General features: G+C 49.4%; 1 protein-coding gene across 5 annotated transcripts in view; it reads right to left on the reverse strand.

The window, feature by feature from the left end:
* Positions 1–2,007: 2,007 nt before the first annotated feature.
* ATP6V0A1 (ATPase H+ transporting V0 subunit a1) overlaps positions 2,008–25,493 on the reverse strand; it is a 64,300-nt gene continuing 40,814 nt past the window's right edge. For 2 of the 5 annotated variants that reach the window (XM_008012634.3, XM_008012632.3), the window contains exons 16-22: positions 23,956–24,172; positions 23,575–23,682; positions 16,981–17,088; positions 16,018–16,035; positions 10,294–10,411; positions 9,815–9,986; positions 2,008–3,566 (exon numbers count right to left, since the gene is read on the reverse strand). In XM_008012634.3, the coding sequence (XP_008010825.1) occupies positions 3,473–3,566; positions 9,815–9,986; positions 10,294–10,411; positions 16,018–16,035; positions 16,981–17,088; positions 23,575–23,682; positions 23,956–24,172 (835 nt within the window). In that variant the 3' untranslated portion in view covers positions 2,008–3,472. Of the gene's footprint in view, positions 3,567–9,814; positions 9,987–10,293; positions 10,412–16,017; positions 16,036–16,980; positions 17,089–22,022; positions 22,098–23,574; positions 23,683–23,955; positions 24,173–25,493 lie in introns of all 5 variants that reach the window. The other 3 variants (XM_008012635.3, XM_008012633.3, XM_037993168.2) reach the window with 2 other exon arrangements.

Raw genomic sequence — 25,493 nt, forward strand, 5'->3', positions numbered from 1 at the left:
ATTTTTAGTAGAGATGGGGTTTCACCGTGTTAGCCAGGATGGTCTCAATCTGCTGACCTCGTGATCCGACTGCCTCAGCCTCCCAAAGTGTTGGGATTACAGGCGTGAGCCACCGCGCCCGGCCCAACACCTGTATTTTTCTTATTGCCTTTTGTGGGTGTGATGTGGTATCTCCTTGTGGTTTTCATTTGCATTTCTGTAATGACTAATGGTGTTGAACATCTTTTCATGGCTTTATTGGCCATTCATATAGCTTACTTGGAGAAATGCCTATTCAAACCCTTTGCCTATTTAAAAAAACTGAGTTGTTTTTACTATTGGGTGTAAGAGTTACTTATATATTCTAGATACAAGTCCCTTATCAGATAAATGATCTACAAATATTTTCTTCTATGAGGGTTGTCTTTTCAGTTGCTAGATTCTAACCTTTGAAGCACAAACATTTTTTTCTTTAGAGATGGAGTTTCACTCTTGTCACCCAGGCTGGAGTGCAGTGGCATGACCTTGGCTCACTGCAACCTCTGAATCCCGGGTTCAAGCAATTCTCCTGCCTCAGCCTCCCAAGTTGCTGGGATTACAGGCATGCACCACCACACTCGGCTGATTGTTTGTATTTGTAGTAGAGACAGGGTTTCTTCATGTTGGCCAGGCTGGTCTCCAACTCCTGACCTCAGGTGATCCACCTGCCTTGTCCTCCCAAAGTGCTGGGATTACAGATGTGAGCCACCGTGCCCGGTGAAGCACAAAAGCTTTAAATTTTGCTGAAGCCTAACTTATCTATGTATTTTTTATTTTTTATCACTTGTGCTTTGGGTGTCATATCTAGAAATCACTGGCTAACTCAAGGTTAGGAAGATGTACTCCTATGGTTTCCCCTAAGAGTTTTATAGTTTTCACTTACATTTTAGGTCTGGAATCCACTTTGAGTTAATTTTTGCATATAGTGGGGGTAGTGGCCCAAATTTGTTCCTCTGCATGTGGAAACCCCATTGTACCAGTGTCATTTGTTGAAAAAGACAGATCTTTCCTCAGTGAATTATCTTGACCTCTTTATCAAAAATCAAGTGACTATAAATGTTAGGATTTATTCCTGGACTCTCAATTCGAATTCACTGATTCCAAATATCTATTCTTATGAGGCCTTCCCTTCCCACCGAGCAGAAGCTGAGAGCTCCCTGACCAGAGTTTCCACTGGAGACCTTATATTTGAGGAGCTGGGTGGGGTGGGCCCCTCAGGGCCGACTCCAGGGACAGGTAGCACTGTTAGGGAGGAGGAAGGGCTTCAGGCTAGGCTGGAACATGGAACGAACAGGGGGTTGTAGGGGGTTGCGGCCCTTTCACCTGTCTGGGGGCAGTGCTGGTCAGCCTGCCCAGGTCACGTTCCTGGGCAGCCCCTGCCCTGGAGGCCCCTGGAAGGAGGAGCGAAGAGGGAGGGCACCGAGAATGCAGTGCCTCACTAGGCAGTGGGGAGGGGGCCTCCTGCCCAGCCTGCCGCCCTGGACGGTCTGCCTGCTCTCCGTCCTGCCGCCTGCCAATCCCAGCACCTCACATTCCCCAGCTGCCCTGAGGAATCTGTGTGGAGCCTCCACTTACACTAAGGCCAGGGGTGTCAGGGTTCAAAATAGCCAGGCCACTGGGCCCTGGAGGGCACACTTAAGAGAACAGGGAGAGACAGGTGGGGAGATACCCAGTGCCTCTCTGCCCCTATGCTGTCTGGATGTGCAATGAGTGAAGGGGAGATGAAGATGGGCCGCCCAGTCCCCTCCTCCCATAGGTAGTATCTGCAGAGCTGACTTGGATCCTGTGAGTGGAAAGGTGCCTGGGAAACTTGGAACAAGGTGAGAATTTCCCAAACCAACTGCCCAGCCAGGCCCACTGCAGCTGTGGCCTTTGACACAAGGAAAAGCAGCAACGCTGGAGGAGGGAGGCAAAGGTTGGGGGTCCAAAGGGGCTCAAGACGGCTGAGCCTGGAGCGATACAGGGGCTGTGGGCACAGTGACAGGCAGCTTCTCCGGGGGAGTCAAACATACTTTATTCAACGTAGGAATGTCTCAACAGGAGGGCCTTGGGCAGGGTTCCCTGAACTATGCTTCAAACCCCACTGGAAACAGAGCAAAGATCATCACAAAAACCCGGGACACCAGGGCAGGGGGCTGCACAAGGTCGGGTCAGGTCACAGTGGACAAGCACACAGTGGCCCCGCCCAGGGCCAGGCCAGCCTGAGAGAGGGGATGAGGGCTCCAGGCAGCTCACTCAGAAAAGCAAGGGTGGGAGGAGGACACCAGCCTGGCCCACTCAGGGAATTCTTTCTACCACTGAAAGCAGTGGGGATTAACTTAGCTGGGGCTGCCACACCAGCACATGATTACAAGGTTCGGGGTGACGGGGAGGAAGCCCCTTGGCAGGGCTGTGCAGCCCTCACAGTCACATGCACGGCAGCCCTGCCAGTGGCTTCCAAACAGCAAACCATCAGTGACACTGACCTTCCCTGCCCAGGACACCCCTCCTGAGACCTGGGGCCAGTGTGGTGAGGAGGGGGCACTGGGGGGCAGAGCTAGGCAGGCTGCAGGCAGAACCAAGAAGACCTCAGTCCCACACTGAAGACATCATGATTGCGGGTGGGGAAGATCTCAGGGTCTCCACCAGGGAAGAGCATCAGTCTGCACCCTTGGCCTGGGGGTGCGCTTGTGGGCAGGGCCCATGCAAGGCCTGGGAAGAAGCCAACCCTGGGGGAGGGAAGGCCTTGGCGGAGCAGCCAAGGCCTCTCTTCCAAGCACTCCCGGCTGTGCTATGTAGTGCAGGACAAGAACGGGGAGAGAGGAGGGGGGAGTGCAGGGTGGGGTCAGGGAGATAGATATCCTATGACCCCTGGGGGTGACAGGGAGAAGCCACTCATGATGGCCTAGTTGGGTCCAGCTGAATGCCTGATTAACAAGCACGAGAGGGGGGTGGGCAAAGGACACAAATATCACCTTCCTGGACCCACCCCTGCTAACCCAAGAGTGGGACATGTTACCAGCGTCCCCTTCTAGGGGAGAAGCTGTATTGCTTCCCCCCACTACTCCTGCTAGAAACTACAGTGGCGGATGCAGGGAACTCAAAGTCTAGATATGAATGTCATGGGTGCTCCTTCCATGTACAATGTACGGGGAAGATGAAAGGACTTTGGGATGGCGTGGGAATGCAGACTGGCTCACCACCAGGAGGCGGGAAGGGCTGTCTGGATGGAGGGAAGCTAAGAAGGCAAGGTTGATGCCCAGTGGGTATGAGTGACCACAAGAAAATCACTACACTACACACAAAGCTAGGGTGATGGGAGGCCCAGGGAGGACTATTCTATCTAAATGACTCACAGACGGGTGCCACGAATGCGCTGGGGCCCACAGATCACAACCACAGGCAGAGAAGCACAGCTGATCACTGTGGAGGGAGGTGGAGAGGGCAGCATGGGGCACATGGCCCTCACAGGGGCTCACTCTTCAAACTTCCCTTCCCGAATATGCTCGAAGGAGAACGGTAGGAACTTGAAACCGGTCCCGCTGTAGAATTTATTCTGGAACTCAACCCTGGAGAAAGAGAAGAAGAACGCTATCATTCAATAGAAACTTTGTGAAACTTTTTGGGACTTCACAGTTGGGCCAGAAAGATGCCCTGTGCCCACCTCGCCCCAAGCCTCCCTTCCCCGGGGGAGCTGGAGAAAGCCCAGAGTGCAGAGATCCCACTTTTAAGGCCTGGGACTCGCCTCAGCAAGAGTTTGACGTACAGAGGAAGGGATGTGCCCTCAGTTCCCAGTCTTGCTCTGTCCTGCCAAGCAGTGTGTGTTTATGCACAGCTCTCTGTACAGAGGCATGTGCAAAAAAAGTTCAGTTAGCTTGAGCCTAACATCGTTAATGAAGGAGTGGCCCCCAACGCCCCCTCCTGGCAGGGGATCACACAGCCCACCTCTAAGGGAAGCCCCCTCCAGGGACCCTGGGCAAGCACCTCTGTTTGCTTGTTACTTTTCCTTTGGGGAGCTAGAAGGGCGAGCTTGGAGTGAATGTTGAAGGCTTTCCATTTAAGGAAGGAAATTCCCAGGAAAGAGGGGGAGTTAGGAGGGGAAGTCTTCTCAAAGCAATGGCAAAAATATTCTCCAACCACAAAAACATCTCAGAAAGAATTCTTCTCTCAGGGAGTAAAAAAAAAGCCTGAGCTCCCTTCCCAGCAGTTCAACAGCCATGCCTGATAGTCTCTGTGGGGCTCTTGCACTCTCAGGGAGGGCGGGAGGAAGACTGTCCCATAAGCAGAGCTGGGCTGCTTGGCTGTGCTTCCTCCTACAAACTCACCCTGGACAGCTGCCCAGCAACCAAACCACACCAAATAAGGGCAGAAAAATGCATGATTCAGAGAATAAAAAGGCCAAGGAGAGCTGCCCTGAGGAATAGTTTCCACATGGTGCTGTGAGGCACCCTGGAGGCACTGGAGCCCCTGTAAGAACAGGCAGGGGTGGGGCTGTGGCAGGCTCCAGGTGACAGGTCATGTGCAGGGTGAGGGCTCTGAGGCGCTTTAAAGCTTCAGGAACCCTCGAGTTCCCTAACTCAGTCTTTACAAACAGCTTCCTCCCTCCAAGCCAAGAAGCAGGAATTAAGAGAACAGGGGCTGGGAGGTGGCTGGGGACCAAAGGTTACAGACAGTTTGCCAGTGGCATTGGGAGTTCCTCAGAGGCCCTTCACTGGGGTGCAGGCTGAGGAGCACCCCCTTGGAGAAGACACAACAGAATTTTCTGAGTGGGAGTAAAAGCAGTCGGCTTTCTCCCACACATCCCCACATTCCACAGGGGTGGGTCAAGGTTTTCCAGGAAAAACAGGACTCAGGAGGGGGAGGACATAGAGCTTCCAACTGACGTTAGCTCAGGGTTCCTGCCAGAGCAATTCCAAACCAGGCCCTGGATTCACCCATGTCCCAACACCACACCAAAACTACTTCTCCAAGTTCCAGTTACTGAGACCACCTCTGAGAGAATGCAGTGGGGCCTAGCGGTAGGTTCCTGCTTCTCACCCACTTGTGTTAGGTTTGAATTCTTCATATTGAATAGACTGTGTTCCCATGTGGCAAGGGTTATTTCAGAACAGCTGAAAAGAGATTTATATGTCCCCTTTTCATTTAACAATACATAGCCAGAGAGTGCACAAGTCACCTGAGGGTCCCAGGCCATTAACTAGGAGTGAATGTCAGCCTTGGTAGGGTATGCTGACCCCCAAATCCAGTGAGATGACCAGAACTCTGACCCCGCCCCCTGCCTGGCTAATCACAAAACCATTCTAATCTCCAAACTGGTCAAATGCAGCAGCAGCTTTGTTTTCAGATGCCTGTGGGGGCACCACCCTTTTCTTGGCACCCCTCCAGTCACCTTATCTCCTCACGGGGCCCAGCAAGGAGGAAGAGGGATATATGCCTGGGAGGGGCACATCAATTGTACTGTGTGAGTAGACAGGTGGCCTCCCCGACATACTGCCCAATACTGCCCCTCCCACCAGCTGCTGCTTTAGACTTAGAGTGGCCAGAACTGGGACATCTTGGGTCTATCTTGAGGTCAGCCTGATTTTACCTCCTTCCCTGGAAACCCTCACCCCAACCACCCAGCACAAAGCTGGAAAGCAATTTCCCTGCCAGTCTCCCCACCCTCTCCCGTTGAACTGGGGAAAGGTGTGCTTCTTGAGAAAGTACAAACATGAAGTTCCCTGGGGCAAGGAGGGCCCCATCTGCCATCCTAGGTTCTTCCTTCTTTTTGGGCCTCTCCACTGCTCTGCTCAGGGAGACTCCAAGGTCTCGCCATGCCCCAAGCCACTGAAATGCACCTCTAGAATTCAACAGCTGTGAGGAGAGCCTCAGGAAACCAGATGAGTGTCTCTATCATCTCTTCCAGCTCCAGCACTTGGCAAAGGCCACCGGGTGACTCAGAGGGATTAACTGGGACCAAAAGACATCATTCCTGCCACATAACAGGAACTCTTGTTTCCTTGAGTGGGTGAAGGAGGAAGGAGTCTTGGGGCCACTTCCCTTTCCTGGTGGGGGTTGTGACTGAGGGCAGGCAGTGTGGAAATACAATTCTGGGCTGACCTGTTTATCTAGCCCATTCTGCCACTCTCTGTGCAGTTCAGGGCCTAGAACACACATCCATCTGACAGCCCGAATATCAGGGCAATGAGGGCGGTCTGGAACTACATTTTAAGAGTTCTGAGTTCTCCTGGGCAGCCATTCCCTCAACTGCTCCATGCTGTCATGCCGTGCCAACACTGCATTCCTATCAGGGAGTTGGTCCCTGATTCTGTCCCTTTAATCACCACCCAATCTGTGAGTATACAGGTGGGTGTACATCTATGTGTATGTGGAATTCGCTAGGTAAGGAGAAACCAGGTTCCTTGGAAGGTAGGCCCTGGGGCAACAGTTCTGCATACAAATCAGTTTGATGTTTACAGTGATAACTACAATCAAATCCCTGTCTCATGCCTTCTCTGAAGAAGAAAAGACGTCTAATTACAGTAGGTAAGAAGCCAAGCACCCTTCATGTGGCAGGAGGGAGGAAAAGAGAGAGAAAACTCGGGAGACAGAATTAGCTGCTTAATATCTTAACCTGCTCACTGTTGTCAAACACATCACCCCCCTTCCTATGACGCTGCATGAATCTCCCACTAGTGGTTTATATGTTATTGAATCAAATGTTTTTCTCATTGTCCCCACTGAAGAGACCCAGAGCTTGTATAATGGGGCAGCCCTTGAATCAGGAAACAGCAGGGACAAAGTGGGAAATATGAAGATGCCTAGGCTGGATGCCACGAAGAATAGCAGCACCATCCCTACAGCTGGTTCAGCAGCCCCAGAGACTCCACCCTGGTAAGAGGGCCATAGCTCAGAACGCCTCCTGCAGTCCTGGGCCACACGAAGATCCAGGCATCCTGGACGCACAGTTGCATTTTGCCAGGAGGGGGCGCACAACCACCAACTTCATTCACTCCTGTTTTAGTGGTGGGGGAGGTGCCCCACTCATGTCGCAGGGACAGCCCTCCAAAGACGAGATTCTGGAAGCTGCACAAAGGAGGTTTGCACTGTTTATTCCTCTCCTACCCAATACTCCTACTGCCAAAATACATACTACATATACGGGGAGGCTGTTCCTTGCAAACAGCACCTGAGGGCATTCTGATGGTATCCCTCTGCCTCCTGTGGGGTCTCCTCTCATTCTGGACAGGTTAAAAGCAGTTTCTTTATGGGGGACCCCAGGCAGACACCCTCTCTCCAGGGCATCCCACTTTTTTTTTTTTTGAGACAGAGTCTTGGTCTGTCGCCTAGACTGGAGTGCAGTGGCGCAATCTCGGCTCACTGCAACCTCCATCTCCTGGGTTCAAGCAATTCTCCTGCCTCAGCCTCCCAAGTAGCTGGGATTACAGGCACCCACCACTACGCCCAGCATTTTTAGTAGAGATGGGGTTTCGCCATGTTGGCCAGGCTGGTCTCGAACTCCTGATCTCAGGTGATCCGCCTGCCTTGGCCTCCCCAAATGCTGGGATTACAGGTGTGAGCCACGGTACCCAGCAAGGGCATCCCACTTTTAAGCAGAGCAGCCGCGACCCATCCTGGAGCACCTGCTTTTGCTGTGGCAGCACCTGGTATGTGCATTACTTCCTACTTGCTCACAGTAACCTTGGTAGTGAATGTTCTGCTCAGGTCCCCTCCCTGCTGTGACAGAGCTGGAATTCCAACCCAGGTCGCCTGATTCGGAAGCCTGCTGTCCTGTCACTCATCACTTTAGTTCAGGGGGACATGGGAAGACACGGGGAGGCCACAGGTGAGCCTGAGGAGGAAGCAATCCTCTGGCAACAAAACCGGGCTCAGGCCCAGGCGACCTTGCTCTGCAGCAGTGCCTGGCTCCCGCGCTGCCCAGGAAGGAGATGACTGGCTACCCACGTGGGCTGCAATCAAGGTGAAGTGGTCACTGTTCCCTCAAACCCAGGGCTCAAGGGACAGGAGTGAAAAGAAAAGGAAGGAGACCAAGGGGCAAGAAAAAGTGAATCCTCAGAGGTTTCTCGTGCACCAAGGAGGGCTGAGGAAGTGTGCTTGGGGGAGGGGGGTCAGTTGATAAGCTGAGAATACGGGGGCCAGCCAGATGAGCTGGGTGGGGAGGAGGGAGGCCAGACAGAAGAGAGCCAGGCCAGAGGAAGCTACGTCTACTGACACAGCAGGGTTTCTGAAGAAGAGTGCACCCCAGCCACGTCTTGCCCTTCCATGCCTCACCCTCCGCCCGTCATTCAGAAAAACCCACAGCTGAATCTTTGAGGAGGCTCGGGGTCACCCAGCCATGAGAAAATCAAAGATAAAGGGGAGTGGGGAAGGAGTTTCTCAGGTTCAGATGCTGGATTTTCTTCAGGTTTGGAGAATGAAGAGAACATTCATAGTCTTCTTCTGGCCTTGGGCTCATGAACACAGAGCATCCCATCCAGGGGCCTCCAAGGCACACCAGTGAGTCAGACCCCTATGCTCGTAAAACAGGAGGAGTGTGTGAGTGCTTCTCTGGGGAGAGGGGCCAGAACTTCCAGAGACACTGGGGTTTTGAGACCCCAAAAAAGAGAATCACAACATAAAGGAGGAAATAAGAGACCCAAAGAAGTGGAGTCTGAGGTGGAACAGCCACAGAAAATACAGACTGCCCCAGTTTTTAGTATAAGCATGTCCCATGCACATTTGGGAAATACTCATACTGAAAAAATTATTTGTTGTTTATGTGAAATACACACTGTATTTTTTTTTTTTTTTTTTTTTGAGACAGAGTCTTGCTTTGTTGCCCAGGCTGGAATGCAGTGGCAGAATCTTGGCTCACTGCAACCTCCACCTCCTGGGTTTAAGCAATTCTCCTGCCTCAGCCTCTCAAGTAGTTGGGATTACAGGCATGTGCTACCACACCTGGTTAATTTTTGCATTTTTAGTAGAGACGGGGTTTCACCATGTTGGCCAGGCTGGTCTCGAATTCCTGACCTCCTCCTGACCTCGAATCACCTCCTGAGGCAAGTGATTCACCTGCCTTAGCCTCCCAAAGTGCTGGGATTACAGGTGTGACCCACCATACCCGGCCATACTGTGTTTTTATGTGTTAATCTGGCAACCCTGGTTTGAGGTGGTCACAGCCCAGACTACACCCCCGCTCTCCCAGTCCCAGAGGCTGAACTCATGCTTTCTCCACACAGAGCCATTAGGAGTCCATTAAAGAAAACAAACAGAACCACCCCAAACCTGCCCTTCTGAAGAAGCCTCGTGAGTGTACCAACCTTCACCCTATAGAGCCAGGAATCCCCCCAGCCCACAATGGAGCTGCCAAGGGTCCAACTCAAAGACCCCTGGCACAATGACAGAACGAGGGCAAAGCTGGGGTGCAGTGTGCTCTAGCCTTTCCTGCACTTAACATCCATTCCAGAGCTGCTTCCACTATTCTGAAGACAGAAGAGTTACACACCAGAGAGAAAACCAGAAACCCTACGACCCCAGCAGCCCCTCTAAGCCAAAATCAGGAGCACTGGGGACAGCTAAAGGCAGGGAGCGGGACCTGACACCACTCACCAGGGACCTCTCCCTAGAGTCTAGGGAAGGCTGAGCTGTGCTTTTCTGTGATCATTTTCTGAAACTCAGTGGCAAAGCTGGTGCAGGGGTGTCCTGAGGTAAAGCTAGTGCAGGGCCAGCTCATGTTTCCTGCACAGAGCTGCGGGGCTGTGTTGGGAGAAAAGCTGCCCTCTCACCGCAGCTAAGGACACATCCACCCCCATGCCCGCCCTGCCCCACTGCCCCTCACCAGTGTAAGCGCAGTGCATGGAGAAAGGCTGAGAGGCCCTCCATGATCAGGAGGATGGCCACGGTCAGGGTGGCAAAGGCAGCGAAGATGAAGAACAGCGCCAAACCTCCTGCCAGGCTCTTCACGCTCAGGCCGATGTGGATCACCATGGTCCAAAGCACCTCAGACAGCTCTGGGGAATGGGAGACACAAAATCCAGTGCAGTTTGGCAAGAGGCAGCTGTAGGCACGAATTTTGCTCTGCCATTCCCCCACTAGGGTTCCCTGGACCCTGGCTTCCCACTGCCTTAGTGGGACCACCATGCAGAGCTAACCTGGCAAAAGTGCCGAGCCTCCTGTCTGTACTCATTCTCCTTGCGTTCAGGAACCTGAATAATTCCAGAACCTTCATGTAATTTCCATTCTACTTAAGCTCCCCAACTGAGAGTACGACCACAGAGGGGGACACCAGAGTTCCGGAGCCCGGAGAGGGTTACTCACGCGCATGAGCAAGGCTGAGGGCCCAGAGCCGCAAGTAGGAGGCAGTGTTGGAGATGCAGCCCAGGCAGTACTCGATGGTGTGGATGGCCTGGTGGACCATGGTGTCCCCAAAGTCAAACTGTCGTGGGAGGAAACCAGAGAGAAAACATAAGGCTAGGAGGGGAATGTGCAGGCATTCTGAGTTGTGGCTACCTGGCGCTTTGAACCTGGGCCAGGGCAGGGGACTGCACTTCCCATGGTTGGCACCTCAACTTTGGAGCGGCCAGAAGCACCCAGTGTTGAACTCAGGTGGTGATTTCAGTGTTGAACTCAGGTGGGAATGCCTTCCCCAAAAATCCTGCCTGGCTTAGCCCTCACCTGGGACACCTCCATTCCCCTCAATACACTACATTTTAGTAAGATTCTACATCTTACTAACTACAGCTTAGTAAGATTCTTCTCGACACATTTGTTTTTCTCCCTCTGGGGGCTCTGTGCTCAAGAGGGGAGTGTGTGCTGAGTTGAGACACTGTTGGGAAAGTGACTGTCTGAGTCTGGGACCCTAAGGACCTGCAGGAGGGCAGGAAGGGATTTTCCCCAGACTGCGCTTCAGGAGATGGGCTCTCAATCTGGACACTGTCCTGAGAAGACTAGGCCTCTACAGCCACTTTACTTATTCTTTTTACAGCCTTTAGGGAGCGAGATAACCTTCTTTTTCTTTTGTGACGTCTAAAGAGATTACATGGTGAATTTTTTTTCCCTACATGATTTCACCACCATGTACAGGGAAATCCTAACAGAGTGTACGAATTTCCACATGGGTTAAGGCCAAACAGCACATCTCCAGTTTGTTTGTTTTCATTTTCCTCAAGCTCCCTTTGTCCCAGTTTTCCTTTCAATACCAAGAATTATTTCCAGAATAAAGGAATGGGCTGGAACAAGCTCTTGGGAGTGCACTTTCAGGATTGCTCCAAGCACAGTCAGGGGTGAATGTGGGCTTTTGAATTTGGTATATTCTGGAAGCCCCAGGTACTTTCCCTGGGCCTCTCACTCTGTCAGGCTGACCAAAGACCAGGAGGCACTCCCTTACGGGGCTTCCCCCACAGAGCCCAGACCAGAATCCTCTGAGCTTTCAGACACTCCCGAGGGCTCAGTGGCCTCCCCATCGGCCCCTGCCCTCAGATCAGGGTCTATTTTTTGCAGCAGTTCCTTTAAAAACCCACATGATTCCACTCCCAAAGGACACCAGAAATGCCTTGGGAAATCACTGAGAACATGGGGATGGGAGAAAGTGGCTCGGCTTGTAAAGCCACATCAGCCCAGGCCACAGGGGTGCAGCCAGTGTGGAGGCGGCTGGCTCCACCATGCCATCTCTGGGCAAACGTCTGCTTTTCCCTCACCTCTATCGACACCTAGTCTATTTCTGGGCTTTTCTTCCAGAACAGGCTCTTCAAGTGTCCTTACTTACCCTGAAAACTAGGGTAATCCTAGTTCCCTGAGTTTCCTAAATCGTAACACCATGGTTAAGAGCTCTTTCCTACCACTGCTGGTTGCCGCCACAGGGCCTGCATCGAAAGGAAGAAGTCCATGACTCCCAGGAGTACTGATCTCTACTCCTATGGGCCAGGGGGGCAGTGACCACTGGGCTCCCTTACAGCCAACCCCTTCAGTGTTTTCATTCCACCTCAAGTTTCTCCCACTGAAAAAAGTGCAGGACAGGAGAGAAGCCTCGCTTCCAGGCCTTACCCTTGCCTTCTCTCCTTCATTCCCAGCTTCCTGCAGGCATTCTCAGGACAGGCAAGGACTGGGTAAGAAATCCAGCCTAGCACTTATGAGTCTGCCACTCAGCACACACCCAGTATCAATCAGCCATGACCGACCATGAATCGCTGCAGAGTCAATGTCCACATCCTCTGCCTCAGTTTCCTCTCTGCCCAGCCAGTCGTCACCCTACTGCACCCTGGCTTCCACTTTCACTCCTCCACAAAATGCCTCTACTTAGCAAGGTCACCCTGACCTCTCAGTTGTTTATCTTTTTTTTTTTTTGAGATAGAGTTTCACTGTTCACCCAGGCTGGAGTGCAGTGGCATGATCTCAGCTCACTGCAACCTCTGCCTCCCGGGTTCAAGCAATTCTCCTGCCTCAGCCTCCTTAGTAGCTGAGATTATAGGCGCACACCACCAAACCCGGCTGATTTTTGTACTTTTAGTAGAGATGGGGTTTCACCATGTCAGCCAGGCTGGTCTTGAACTCCCGACCTCAGGTGATCCACCCACCTTGGCCTCCCAAAGTGCTGGGACTACAGGTGTGAGCTACCGCACCCGGCCCAGTTGTTAAAGCTAATAGACGTTCTGTGTCCTTGTCCATGCTCTTGCAGTGTCTGTCACTATGGCCTCTTCCTCCTCCTTGAAATACCTGCCTCCCCTTGGTTTTCCTCCTACCTCTCTGGACAGTTCTTTTTAGTCTCTATCGAAGTTCTTTTTTTTTTTTTTTTCCTTTTTTGAAACAGGAGTGCAGTGGCACGATCTCAGCTCACTGAAACCTCTGCCTCCCAGGAGAATCAAGTGATTCTCTTCCCTCAGCCTCCCAAGTAGCTGGGATTACAGGTGCGTGCCACTACCGCCCAGCTAATTTATGTATTTTTAGTAGAGATGAGTTTCACCATGTTAGCCAGCTGGTCTCAAACTCCTGGGCTCAATCTGCCCACCTCGGCCTCCCAAAGTGCTGGGATTACAGGTGTGAGCCACTGCACCTGGCCAAGGTTCTTCCTTAAATGCCAATGTTCTCTGGAGTTTCAGCCTCAGCCCTTGCATCTTTCTGGTGGGACTGCTACTCAGGGCTTCAAGGGTCACCCCTAGAAGTGACTCCCAAATGGATCTCACTATCTCTGCCTTGCTTGTTTCCAGCCAGCTGTACTCCTCCTCCTGGGGAACTGCAGGCTCTCATGCTCAACACAGTAACTGCTCTCCTCTGCCCCCACCGAGATTAACTTCTATTCCATCTCCCATGTCCAGCAGACTGGACAGCCTGGGAGTCAATCTCAAATGTTCTCTTGCTCCTTACCTTTATTAAGGCACTGGGACCTATAGCTTTCTTTTTTACTTTTCTTTTTTTTCGAGACGGAGTCTTGCTCTGTCACCCAGGCTGGAGTGCAGTAGCGCATCTCAGCTCACTGCAAGCTCCGCCTCCTGGGTTCACGCCATTCTCCTGCCTCAACCTCCCGAGTAGCTGGTACTACAGGTGCCCACCACCACGCCTGGCTAATTTTTTGTATTTTTAGTAGAGATGGGGTTTCACCATGTTAGCCAGGATGGTCTCAATCTCCTGACCTCGTGATTCGCCCGCCTCGGCCTCCCAAAGTGCTGGGATTACAGGCGTGAGCCACCGCGCCTGGCCTTGGGACCTATAGCTTTCACTTCTTTAATATCTCATATTGGTTCCTTCCTTTCCAACTCGTCCTACAAACACCTTACTTCACTTCAGGCTTTCCGTTCTGTCCTGAATGACATCAAACGATGTGTCCATGCCTCCTGACCTTGCCCCTCCCCAACCCAATATACCCTACAACATGGTCACTGGGGGTATTTCCTCAATGCACCATGGCTGTGTCACCACCAGCTTCACCACCATCTCTTGGATGGCTCCTTGTTGTCCAAATGAGGCAAAAACTACTACGGCTGGTTTCTGCCAACCTCCAGTCTCACCTGTCCCCAGTTCCTCGCCCCTGCCTCTGCTCAAGCCAAGCTGAATACTTGCTAGTCCCCAACATGTGATGGGCCTGCAGGTCTTTTGCCTGTGAAGCTGCATATGCTGGTGGTCTGCATCGCTCCTCTACAGGGCCTCCTGCTTGACCAGCGTAAGATAACTTCCTTAGGAAGTCCTTCCAGGGTCTCCTTTTCCACCCTCACCCCAGTGTTCATCAGCTACCCTCTTTCTGTGCTCCCATAGCATCTGGGGCACACTTCTATCACAGCACCCGTCATCCAGACTGTCTCCCCACTTTGGGAGGTCCTTGAAGGCAAGCACTATGTTCTTCTCTGTTTCTGCAGCACTATACATAGTACTGGACGCATGGAGGGTGAGTGAATGCATGGATGGGTGGGATGAATGCACCTGGTGAGGAGACAGTGGGGAGAGGTGCCACTGACCCTTGCTGAGTGGTCACGGCCTTTGAAGATTTCCCAGACAACCAACTGGCCTGGCTCTGGTGTGCAGCTGGACTGAGTCCCCACTAGGGAGAGGTACTAATGCTTCCACTGGGCTGGAGCAAGGGCCTGCATGGGACAAATACATTTTCACAGCCAAGCAAAATGGGGAAGTTCCAGAAGTAGGCTGAACTTTTTTTTTAGGAATCTGTTTTGTTTGAAATCATTAGATAAATGTCATGGGTATCTAAATTTGGCTGTAGAGAACCAGACTGTGTATGTGCCTGATAAAGATAAAATGTTTAGAATACTTGGGTAGCCAAGGGTAGCTGAATCCCTGAGTGAGCTGGGTGGCCAGGGATTGGGGGCTGAATTAGAGTCTATCTTGTTGGATGTCCAGCCTCCCGGGATATGGCTACAAATGAGAACACTGGTGCACAATAGCTGGTCAGACCATTCCGACAATGTGGGTGCATGGCTAGGAAGACATTTAAAAAGCAGTGTTGTTGGAGGCAGTGAGCCTGGGAAAGGGCTGGGCTCCTCACTGACATGGAGCACACCCCACCCATCCCTGCCAGGTAGCTCAGCCAGGGACTGCACAGATGAGCAGTCCAGGAATACAGACACTCTTTGATGCCAGCAAAGGAGCCTCTCTAGGCTTCAGGAAGACCAGGCCCTGCCTGTGTTTACATAGAACAGCAAAGGCTTTCCCATTCCCATCCCACTGCCCTCCTAGAGAGGACCAGAGAGTCAGGAAGGGAAGGGTACAGTTTGTGGGTCTAGGCATTTTAGAGAGAAGTGCTGGGGGAAGATGCAAACAGTGCAGCAAGGCCTTTTAAAAACCCAATTTAAAGAGTATATGTTGCTAAGTAAATTACTGCTGAGCCAGAGGGCCTTCTACTCGAGATGTGGCCTGAACAGTTAGTCAACTTGCTTTCCAGTCTCTGTTATTCTCTATGTGTGGCTGATATAATATTAACTGCTTTCACCCAGATGGATTATTTCCTTTGGGATGCATCTGGAAGGCAAAGCCTCCTTTTGAAAGCTGTCTCCCTCTCACCTGGGTCACATGGAGGTAGAGCTGACCCCGAGAAGGGTCCACCACTTCTAAGTTGAAGCATCATCAAGCTGAGGAGGGCAGCAGGAAGAGGCTGGCTCAGACAGGGAGGAAGGGTAAGCTTTGCTCACAAGCACTTGGAGGAGCAGGGAGGAAACGGCTACTCCCAGTGGCTGGGAGTAGAACAACCACAACATCACAGGAGAGGAAGGCAGAGGCCAATGGGACTTAACCCCCAAGAGGAGTCACTTCAAGAATGCCAGTGCAGACATTACTTGTAGCTCCTTTCAAAGCCATTCTCCGAGGCATTAGATCAGCAAAGTCAATGAAACAAAGACAGAGGTGACCGAATGAGATGCAGTTAATGGAGATGAGCTTTTTAGAACACAGGTTCACGAACTGGTTAGAAATGGCCAGTGAAATGCAGGATGCACAGGAGTCATGTGTGTGGCCCCAGGGTGTGGCAGGGTCAGCAGAGTGATTACAAGGATGGGAAGAGAGAAGCCCAGATAAACACAAAGGCAACGCCAACTTTCATCTTACCACTTCGTCCTCGGTAGGCTTGAAAACACAAATTTACACTTAGTGGGGAGCCACGCCACACACAAGGTCACAGGCTAGGAGCACAAGGCTACTGAATGCTTCCTGGGGAGGACTGTTCATGTTAAATGGGCTAGCACATTGGAGGCAGGCCTCCTCAGCATACACACAAAGCGAAATCAGCAGGAATTTAGAGCATTAAGATAGGTACTTTTTAAAGGCATCCCCAGGCCTTGTGATTTCTTTTTAAAAAAAGCATATATAGTGAAAGTGGTCAGACAGACTGAAAAGTCCAACTTGGGTCCTCAACTCCTATTTTATTTGATTTAAAAAGAACGTAATGAGCAGATGAGATCTAACAGTTTGGTTCAGAGGCTTCGTGCTACAAGGGGTCAGGCAAGGAGAGTGGGCTTGGAGGTGCTATCTTAAGGAAAAGTCTAGTTTGGCCTAATTCTCTCTCTCCCTGTAAAAAGTAGGCAAATGACACCAAAAAGGCTCAAACAAAATATCTGCAGCAAGAACACATCAGTGGTATAGGACTTCAAAAGTACCAGTGATTACAGCTGGTGAGTAATGCAAATGGAATGATCCTTGGAAGGGTCAACGGATGAAGAAGCTGTGCTTAGTGACCTGTGTTTCAGGTCGTAAGAGTTGGGATGCTGAGGCCTTCTCTGCCTCAGGCGAGAGAGCAGTCAGTAATGGAGACCTGTGTGCAGAGCACTGCAAGCAAAATCTGGAATTCAAGACAGAAACAAAACTGCTGCAGGCTCTGGGGGCAACAGCTGGAGCTTAGGGCAGGGTCCACTGGAAAAAGCCGTGGTGCCCTAAGAGGTCCAGAAGGCAGGCTGGGTATTAATTAGTATTTTTATTTTTCAAGGAGAAGACTGGAGTGAGGCCTCTTAGGGTACACAAGACTAGGGCTGACCCGAGGTGGAAGGAGAGGAAGCCCACACCACGGGATCTTACCTCGTCTGCGTCCTCTGAGTGGGTGGAGAGCTGGTCATGCTGAATAATCTCAGCATCCTCCTCTGTCGGTCCGTTGCCCACCCTGATCCCACCAAAGTTGAGAGTTCCCTACACAGATGAACAGAAAGAGTAGAATTTGCCTGGGCTTTAACATGACATTCTGTGAGGTGGGAAGGGCGATGGTTAGTAACACAAACCTCAGAAAAGCATATAGTCTAACAACAAAAACAAAACCCACTGACTGAACAGCTAAGTAAAATCAAACAACTGTTCTACCCCAACCACCACCTTCCCCAGCCCCAGACCAACCTACAGTTATCACCTTACCCTGCTTCAGAGGAAATATGCAGTTCTGTCTACTGTGCCAAGAGGCACCAGCCTCACCTGGGTCAACGCTAATTGAGAATCCTGCTTGAATGAAAACCTTAATAGGAACAGATTCTCATTACAAGTACAGCTCTATCTGTAAGGCCTGCAAGGGCCTAAGCTTTTCTGGCACTAACAATTAGACTTTCTAAGAGGAAGGGGGGCCAAATGACATGGTGATTGTACCCTAGTCTGATAAGCTTTTAACAGGAGCCCAAGAATTCCAGCAACCTCTTCCAGAAATGTACCATGTCTCTGCCCAGGAACAAAGAACTTCCAAGGTCAGAGAAGGAAAAAAAAGCTTAATGTATATTCACTTGTGGCTAGAGAGTGCTGAGCTTAAAAAGATGAGGAGGGGGCTCCTTTTCTTCAGCGGAGGGCTCTGGAATGTTAAAATAATTCTTCCACAGGCACGTGGGCAGATGCTGACGGGGCATTTGCTTCTTCTGAATTCACAGGCACAGTCTTTGGTAGGGTCTCCAAAAGTACAATTTTAAAGTCAACTTGATTTGAAAAAACTTGAGTTTTTCCAAACCCAAAGCAAAAAAGACTCTTTGGGAACAAAAACCAGGCAGAAATGAGTTAGGTCTCACAGATCCCAATTAGTGCTAACCTGCCACAGCATGAAAAGGAATTTAAACAACAGCCCCAGATTCACTTCGTATGGTTTCTGTCCAGAGGGCCAAACAAGGCAAGAGCTCAAGGGCAGCTCTCCTGCAACCTGGCCTTCAGGCAGCAGCACGAGCAGTGTGCAGGTGGCCTGTGCAGCTGCCCTGTGCTCCACATCCTCAGCTCTACCTCCTAGTGTGCATTTTTTGCCACAGCTCTTGTCACAGTTTAATGCCCAGCTCAGACCTAAGGGTTTGCACAAATCCTCCCTCCTACTCTAGCAGTGGTCCTTAACATGCTGGTCAGAGAACTAGCTGCGTTAGAATCACCCCAAAAGCTGCATTTTAAATAGAAATTCTCAAATACTACTCCCAAAAATTGTAAATTTAGTAGTTCTGGGGTGGGGCCGAATAAATCTGTATTTAAAAAATATGTTCCCAAGTACAAATTGTATAATCATTGTGAAGGGTTTATCAAAATTTTAAATGCATGAACCCTTTGAGATTCAGCAATCCCTTGCCGGGCGCGGTGGCTCAAGCCTGTAATCCCAGCACTTTGGGAGGCCGAGACGGGCGGATCATGAGGTCAGGAGATCAAGACCATCCTGGCTAATACGGTGAAACCACGTCTCTACTAAAAAATACAAAAAACTAGCCGGGCGAGGTGGTGGTCGCCTGTAGTCCCAGCTACTCGGGAGGCTGAGGCAGGAGAATGGCGTAAACCTGGGAGGCGGAGCTTGCAGTGAGCTGAGATCCGGCCACTGCACTCCAGCCTGGGTGACAGAGCGAGACTCCGTCTCAAAAAAAAAAAAAAAAAAGAGATTCAGCAATCCCACTGCTGGAACATCTAGGCTTGCAAAACTTTGGCAAGGTATATGGACAAGGGGCTGGGCGTGGTGGCTCATGCCTGTAATCGTAGCATTCTGAGAGGCTAAGTCAGGCAGATAACCTGAGGTCAAAAGTTCATGACCAGCCTGGCCAACACGACGAAACATCATCTCTACTAAAAATACAAAAATTAGTTGGGCGTGCAGGTAGGCGTCTGTAATCCCAGCTACTCTGCAGGCTGAGGCAGGAGAGTCGCGGAAATCCAGGAGGTGGTGGTTGCAGTGAGCTGAGATGCGCCACTGCACTCCATCTTGGGCAACAGAGCGAGACTGTGTCTCAAAAAAAAAAAAATAGACACATGGACAAGGATGTTCCCTGCATTGCTGTTTGTGATAGCAAAGAATTGGGAGCAACCAACACATCCATCAAAGAGAGGAATTTGGCATATCCAGTGGAATATCCTATGGAAAGCTAGGAAACCATAAAAAAGAGTGATAGTCAGCCAGGCACGGTGGCTCACACCTGTAATCCCAGCACTTTGGGAGGCCACAGTGGGCAGATCACAACGTCAGGGAATCGAGATCAGCCTGGCCAACATGGTGAAACCCCGTCTCTACTAAAAATTCAAGAATTAGGCCAGGTGCGGAGGCTCACGCCTGTAATCCCAGCACTTTGGGAGGCTGAGGCAGGTGGATCACGAGGTCAGGAGTTCAAGACCAGCCTGGCCAACATGGTGAAACTCATCTCTACTAAAAATACAAAAATTAGCCAGGCAAGGTGGCAGGTGCCTGTAATCCCAGCTACTTGGGAAGTTGAGGCAGGAGAATTGCTTGAACCGGAGAGGCAGAGGTTGTAGTGAGCCGAGATCGTGCCACTGCACTCTTAGCGTGGGCGACAGGGCAGGACTCTACCTCAAAAAAAAAAAAAAGCAAAACAAAAATTAGCCAGGCATGTGGTGCATGCCTGTAATCCTAGCTACTCAGGAGGCTGAGGCAGGAGAACTGCTTGAACCCAGGAGGTGGAGGTTGCAGTGAGGTGAGATTGCGCCACTGCACTCCAGCCTGAGTGACAGAGCGAGACTTCATCTCAGAAAAAAAAAAAAAAAGTGATTATCACTATGAAACAATCTTCAAGATACACTAACTTTTAAAAAACATAATAAATCGAGAGGCAGAAGAGTGCCACAGTTTAAAACACAATTCCTCATGTGTCTTTCTCTACATGCATAGAGCACACACGTACCTATCAATAGAAGACAGGCAGATATCTGTCAGAGGCAAGGCCCCTACCTGTTAACAATGCCCCTTGAAGAGGAGGACTACAGTGGGGGCAGGTGCTTTTCTTCTTAGCACTATAGGCATTCTCTAGCCAAGTGCACATATTCCTTTATTTTTTTATGTCAGTAGGGGATTGTCAGGACCATGAAATTATGGGCCACTTTTATTTCTTCTTCCACTTATTTGTTTTAATACCCTAAGAAACAAATTCAGAGTCTACCAGATGACTCTGAAGTGCAGTCAGACTTGTAGGCCACCAGAGCCTGGATACCTCCAGATCATGCACATATTCCACCTGGCAACCCTCAGAAGGTGGACTGAAAATGCAACAAAGGGCACAGGAGGGGACTCCTGCATATCCCCGGCTAGGTTATAGGATACAGGAGGAAGGCTTCAAGGTTCAAGGCTCCCAAAGTAGAAAGCCATTTCTGAAGCTTTCTCCAACTAGCAAATAAACTAAGGGGGCAGATAGGTTAAATTTCCCAGCCAGACACTAACAAGGATCTCTTCAGAACACAGGAATGAGAGTTACAGGAAGGGGGATGAAAGACACATGTCAGCAGAAAAAAGGAAAGAAAAATTAAACTGTGATGTATCACTCACAGACAACCAAGGGGACAAAGCACAGAACAAAATCAGATCACTGTTCATATCCTCAGCCCTCTGGGGTCAAAAATCCAGAGGCTTTCTTGTAGAATGATCATCCTGATGCCTTCAGGCTGCTCTCCAGGAACAGATGTTTGGCTAAAGAACCAGTGGGGTAAGAAGACCCTGTGAACGTGCTGGTTTCCAGACAGCGGACTTTTAACTTAGAATTTATCACAGAAGAGGTTGCCAGACTTAAATGCATTAAGATCTTGTCAGAAGCATATCTTATATATGCTAAGACCAGCAGAAAGAAGAGTATGTGTTAAGGACATTGACAATAGGTAGTATGTGTTCTAAAGGTTTTTAAAATTTCTCACAGGGAAGTCCCTACTTGAAAATATATTTTAAGCAGCAAGATTAAAATTTTTTCTGACCCAAAATGTCAGCCCTTTTAGACTAGTTCCAGAAGGATGACATAAGAAGTTTTCCAAGTTTAAAATAATCAGAAATACTTAATGAAGGAAATGGTTATCCATCTAAATCTTTCATTTTATTTAAAGAAGTATATACTTCTAGCACATAGAAGTAATGGGTAATCACTACTGGTGAGACTTTTACAATCTTATAGATGCATTCATAACTTAGAATATATTGGGCTAATATATTTGTGCATTGTAAGACTTAGGTTAAAAGATGTTTTTGAGGACAAATATTCAAAGTGCTGTTACTACTGAATCTTGAATTAGTATCAGAAGAGGGAAGGATCAAGACAGATCACTTTGGTTTTGACACCAGATGACAGTAAACACAACACATCGGAGAGTGGAGGTCTCACTGGAACAGTTGAGGACATGTGAGGTCTTCTGAGTCTCTCACAAAACACTAAACATGTATAAACTTTCACTTTTAAAAAAGAAGTTAAGTTACTACTAAAAAAGATCAAATGTCCAAGCATCACTCTAAAGTAGAACTCTAAAGTGCAGGGAAATCAATTCAAGAATCAGAGATATTCTTGCTTCCATGCTGAAAAATCATCCAATACATGGTCACAAAATACAGACATGAAAGTGGGTGAGTCCAAGAGCTGCCATCTTGGATTAAGATGATGGGACTCAGTGAGGGTACAACAGCCACTTTGTTACTATGGACATGCCTGTACTTACATATTTGAATAGAAACTTAGTAGACCAATACTAAAGATGATGCCAGAATCTATCCCTAAGAGGTGGAACTTCTGTTATCATCTCAGTGAGTAACAAGGACATATTTCCCAAGAGCACACATGTCCCATGCTCTCAATTAAAAAGAATTCTGCTGCACTGTTTGCCACCTCTTTAAATGAAATGTGATGGTTTGTTGGTTTTCATTCACTCACTGTTGCAGCCGCTGCTGCCTCTAGTCCCTGTTGGCTCGGGTTTGGGCTGACTGGGGCCTCCACAGGTTGCCCTTCCTGATAGTGAATGGAAGAAAAGAGGAAGGGGAGAGAAAACAAAAGAGGGAGGGAGTGAAGGGGGAGACGAATGGAGGGTACATGGAAGGATGAAGATGGTCAGAAAAGGGAGAAGGAGGGTCTTGTAACTCAGCTGCTCTCCAACAGGAGTCATCATCTAACAGCCGCTTAAGAGTCATGCAACAAGATCGTTTGGGTTTTCTCAGGCAGTGTAAAGAAAGTGCTATTGGATACCCAGAAATTACGCATGATACTGAACATCTAGCAAATGTAACTCTGTGTGTGTGTGTGTGTGTGTGTGTGTGTAGAATTCATATACACACAGACATTAAGTAAACATATATACGTATGCTGCTTTTTTAAAAAGAAAAAAAATCAACGTGCTTTAAACCAAACCTTTTTCCCGGATGTTTTGGTCAGTGAAAGTATCACAGTCTCATTTGAAAGGAAAATGTCTCAATGTCAGTCCTGTGGTTGCTCAGGCAAACCACATGAGTGAGTTCACCCGTCTGCAGCTCTTGCAGCCTTGCTTGGCTTTGGCTGATGCTACATCTAGACAGGCACAGGCCTACATTTTCCTGAGTGCAGCGTGAGCAAAGCATGACCAGAAAAGGTAAAAATGTGTGACTTTTCTCTACCCCAGCTACTCAAAGCTGAATCCAGATGTCTTGAGCAGCAGAAATGTTTCTCTGACCTGGCAGGCCCAGTGCTCGTGCTGGGACATAACATAAATGCGTTTTGTTTGGTTGGTTTTTTTTGTTTTTGAGACAGAGTCTCACTCTGTCCCCATGCTGGAGTACAGTGGCACAATCTCGGCTGACTGCAACCTCCACCTCCCAGGTTCAAGTGATCCTTCCACCTCAGCCTCCCAAGTAGCTGGGACTACAGGCTCGCACCAGCACGCCTGGCTAATTTTTGTATTTTTAGTAAAGACAGTGTTTCACCATGTTGGCCAGGCTGGTCTCGAGCTCCTGACCGCAAGTGATCCACCCACCTCGGCCTCCCAAAGTGCTAAAAGTGCTGGGATCACAGCCGTGAGGCACCGCACCTGGCCACAAATGCGTTGTAAGAGTATACAGATTTGTGGCTGGGCACAGTGGCTCACACCTGTAATCCCAGCACTTTGGGAGGCTGAGGTGGGTGGATCACGAGGTCAGGAGTTCGAAACCAGCGTGGCTAACATGGTGAAACCCTGTCTCTGCTAAAAATACAAAAATTAGCCAGGTGTGGTGGCGTACACCTATAATCCCAGCTACACAGGAGGCTGAGGCAAGAGAATTGCTTGAACCTGGGAGGTGGAGGTTGCAGTCAGCCCAGATTGTACCAATGCACCCCAGCCTGGGCGACAGAGCGAGACTCCGTATTAAAAAAAAAAAAAAAAAAAAAAAAAAAAGAGTATACAGATATACAGATTTGTGCATAATTATCTTGAACAAAAGAAAAGTCTAGTAACTTTTAGCAATAAAAATACACCTACCAAATGCTTTCGCCTCAGATACTGACGGCGAAGGACCAGTGGTTTAAACAGCAGCATCCAAGGTACACACAGTAGTGCAACCACTACCAGGAAACACTGAATTCCTTTCTGCAGAGTAAGAAGAAGGACAAGGTACATCATATAAAAGTCTACTGATCACATATGCAGTTTCCATGTCTGGCACAAATTTCCCCCAACAGTACTTTCTTACTAATCTATGAATAACACTATCCAGTTTCACAAAATAATTAGCACATTTTGTGGCAAAGCCCTAGAATTGTCCCATAGAAGGGCAGTTATAAATTTCTTAGGGTCAGAGAAACATCTGGCTTCCTGATCAAGGATAATCATCTCAGACAGCCCGCCTCTGGGTTGACGTACCTGTCCAGAATACAACATTGAATAACCAGACTCTGGGTAGGAAAAGAGGAACATGTTTATGAAATGGATCAGAAGGCTTGGTGCATTCTCAGATGTATGAGCATCATAGGCCGTCCACTTGTAAAAAATAAGGATAACCAAATAGCCAAACAAAGAGGTCATGAAGATTATTTCAGGAATAAATCCAAAGTAGATATTCAGGGGCTTCTTGAAATAGCTAAAAAAGAGAGAGAAAAAAATGTTAAGGGTAAATGGGCCTAGGGCCACTCCTACACTGAATGGTGTATTCACTAGATTTTTCTATTGAATACCCCCTGAACTCCGTCTTTACCACTTTAAGCAGCAGCAACCAGAAGCTGGAGGCAACAGAGACAATGCAGGATTAACTATCACGGTCAAACTTCTGAACCTTGGTTTTGTTTTGCTGTTGCTTTTTCTTCTTTTTTGAGACAGGGTCTCACTCTGCCACCCAGCCCAGAGTACAGTGGTGTAATCTTGGCTCACTGCAGTCTCAACCTCCCTAGGCTTGGGTGATCCTCTTATCTCAGCCTCCCGAGTAGTTGGGACTACAGGCATGTGCCACCACACCCAGCTAATTTTTACATTTTTTATAGAGATGGGGTTTTGCCATGTTGCCCAGACTGGTCTCAAACTCCTGACCTCTGGTGATCTGCCCACCTTGGCCTCCCAAAGTGCAGGATGACAGATGTGAGCCATTGTGCCAGGCCTCAAACTTCTGAACCTTGAACGGCTCCAATACCATCCCCACGATTCTCTCCATGAGAAGGAGAACAGAAAAATCTAGTATATTTTGAGACCACAGTTCATAACTTTTTTTTTTTTTTGTAGAGATAGGGTCTCTTGTCGTGTTACCCAGGCTTGTCTTGAACTCCTGGGCTCAAGTGATCCACCTGCCTTGGCCTCCCAAAGTGCTGGCATTAGAGGTGTGAGCCGCCACGCCCAGTTCACAGTTAATAATTTTATGAGTTGCACATCAAGGAAAAAAAGAGAGCTCACTTACTTTGATGAAAATTGCTCAAGTTTTTTTCAAGGATCTTTACTGGAACAGCAAATTGTTAAAAGACTAATATTAAGCCTCATTTAAGACCATGAAAAAAAAATGTCTTTTTTTTTTTGAGATGGAGTCTCGCTTTGTCACCCAGACTGGAGTGCAGTGGTGTTATCTTGGTTCACTGCAACCTCTGCCTCCTGGGTTCAAGCAATTCTCCTGCCTCAGCCACCAGAGTAGCTGGGATTACAGGTGCCTGCCACCACACCCGGCTGATTTTTTTGTGTTTTTAGTAGAGATGGAGTTTCACCATGTTGGCCAGGCTGGTCTTGAACTCCTGACCTCAAGTGATCTGCCCGCCTCATCTTCCCAAAGTGCTGGTATTACAAGTGTAAGCCGGCCGGGCACGGTGGCTCAAGCCTGTAATCCCAGCACTTTGGGAGGCCGAGACGGGCGGATCGCGAGGTCAGGAGATCGAGACCATCCTGGCTAACACGGTGAAACCCCGTCTCTATTAAAAAATACGAAA

Source organism: Chlorocebus sabaeus, chromosome 16, assembly GCF_047675955.1.
Source record: "Chlorocebus sabaeus isolate Y175 chromosome 16, mChlSab1.0.hap1, whole genome shotgun sequence".
NCBI classification, from domain to species: Eukaryota; Metazoa; Chordata; class Mammalia; order Primates; family Cercopithecidae; genus Chlorocebus; species Chlorocebus sabaeus.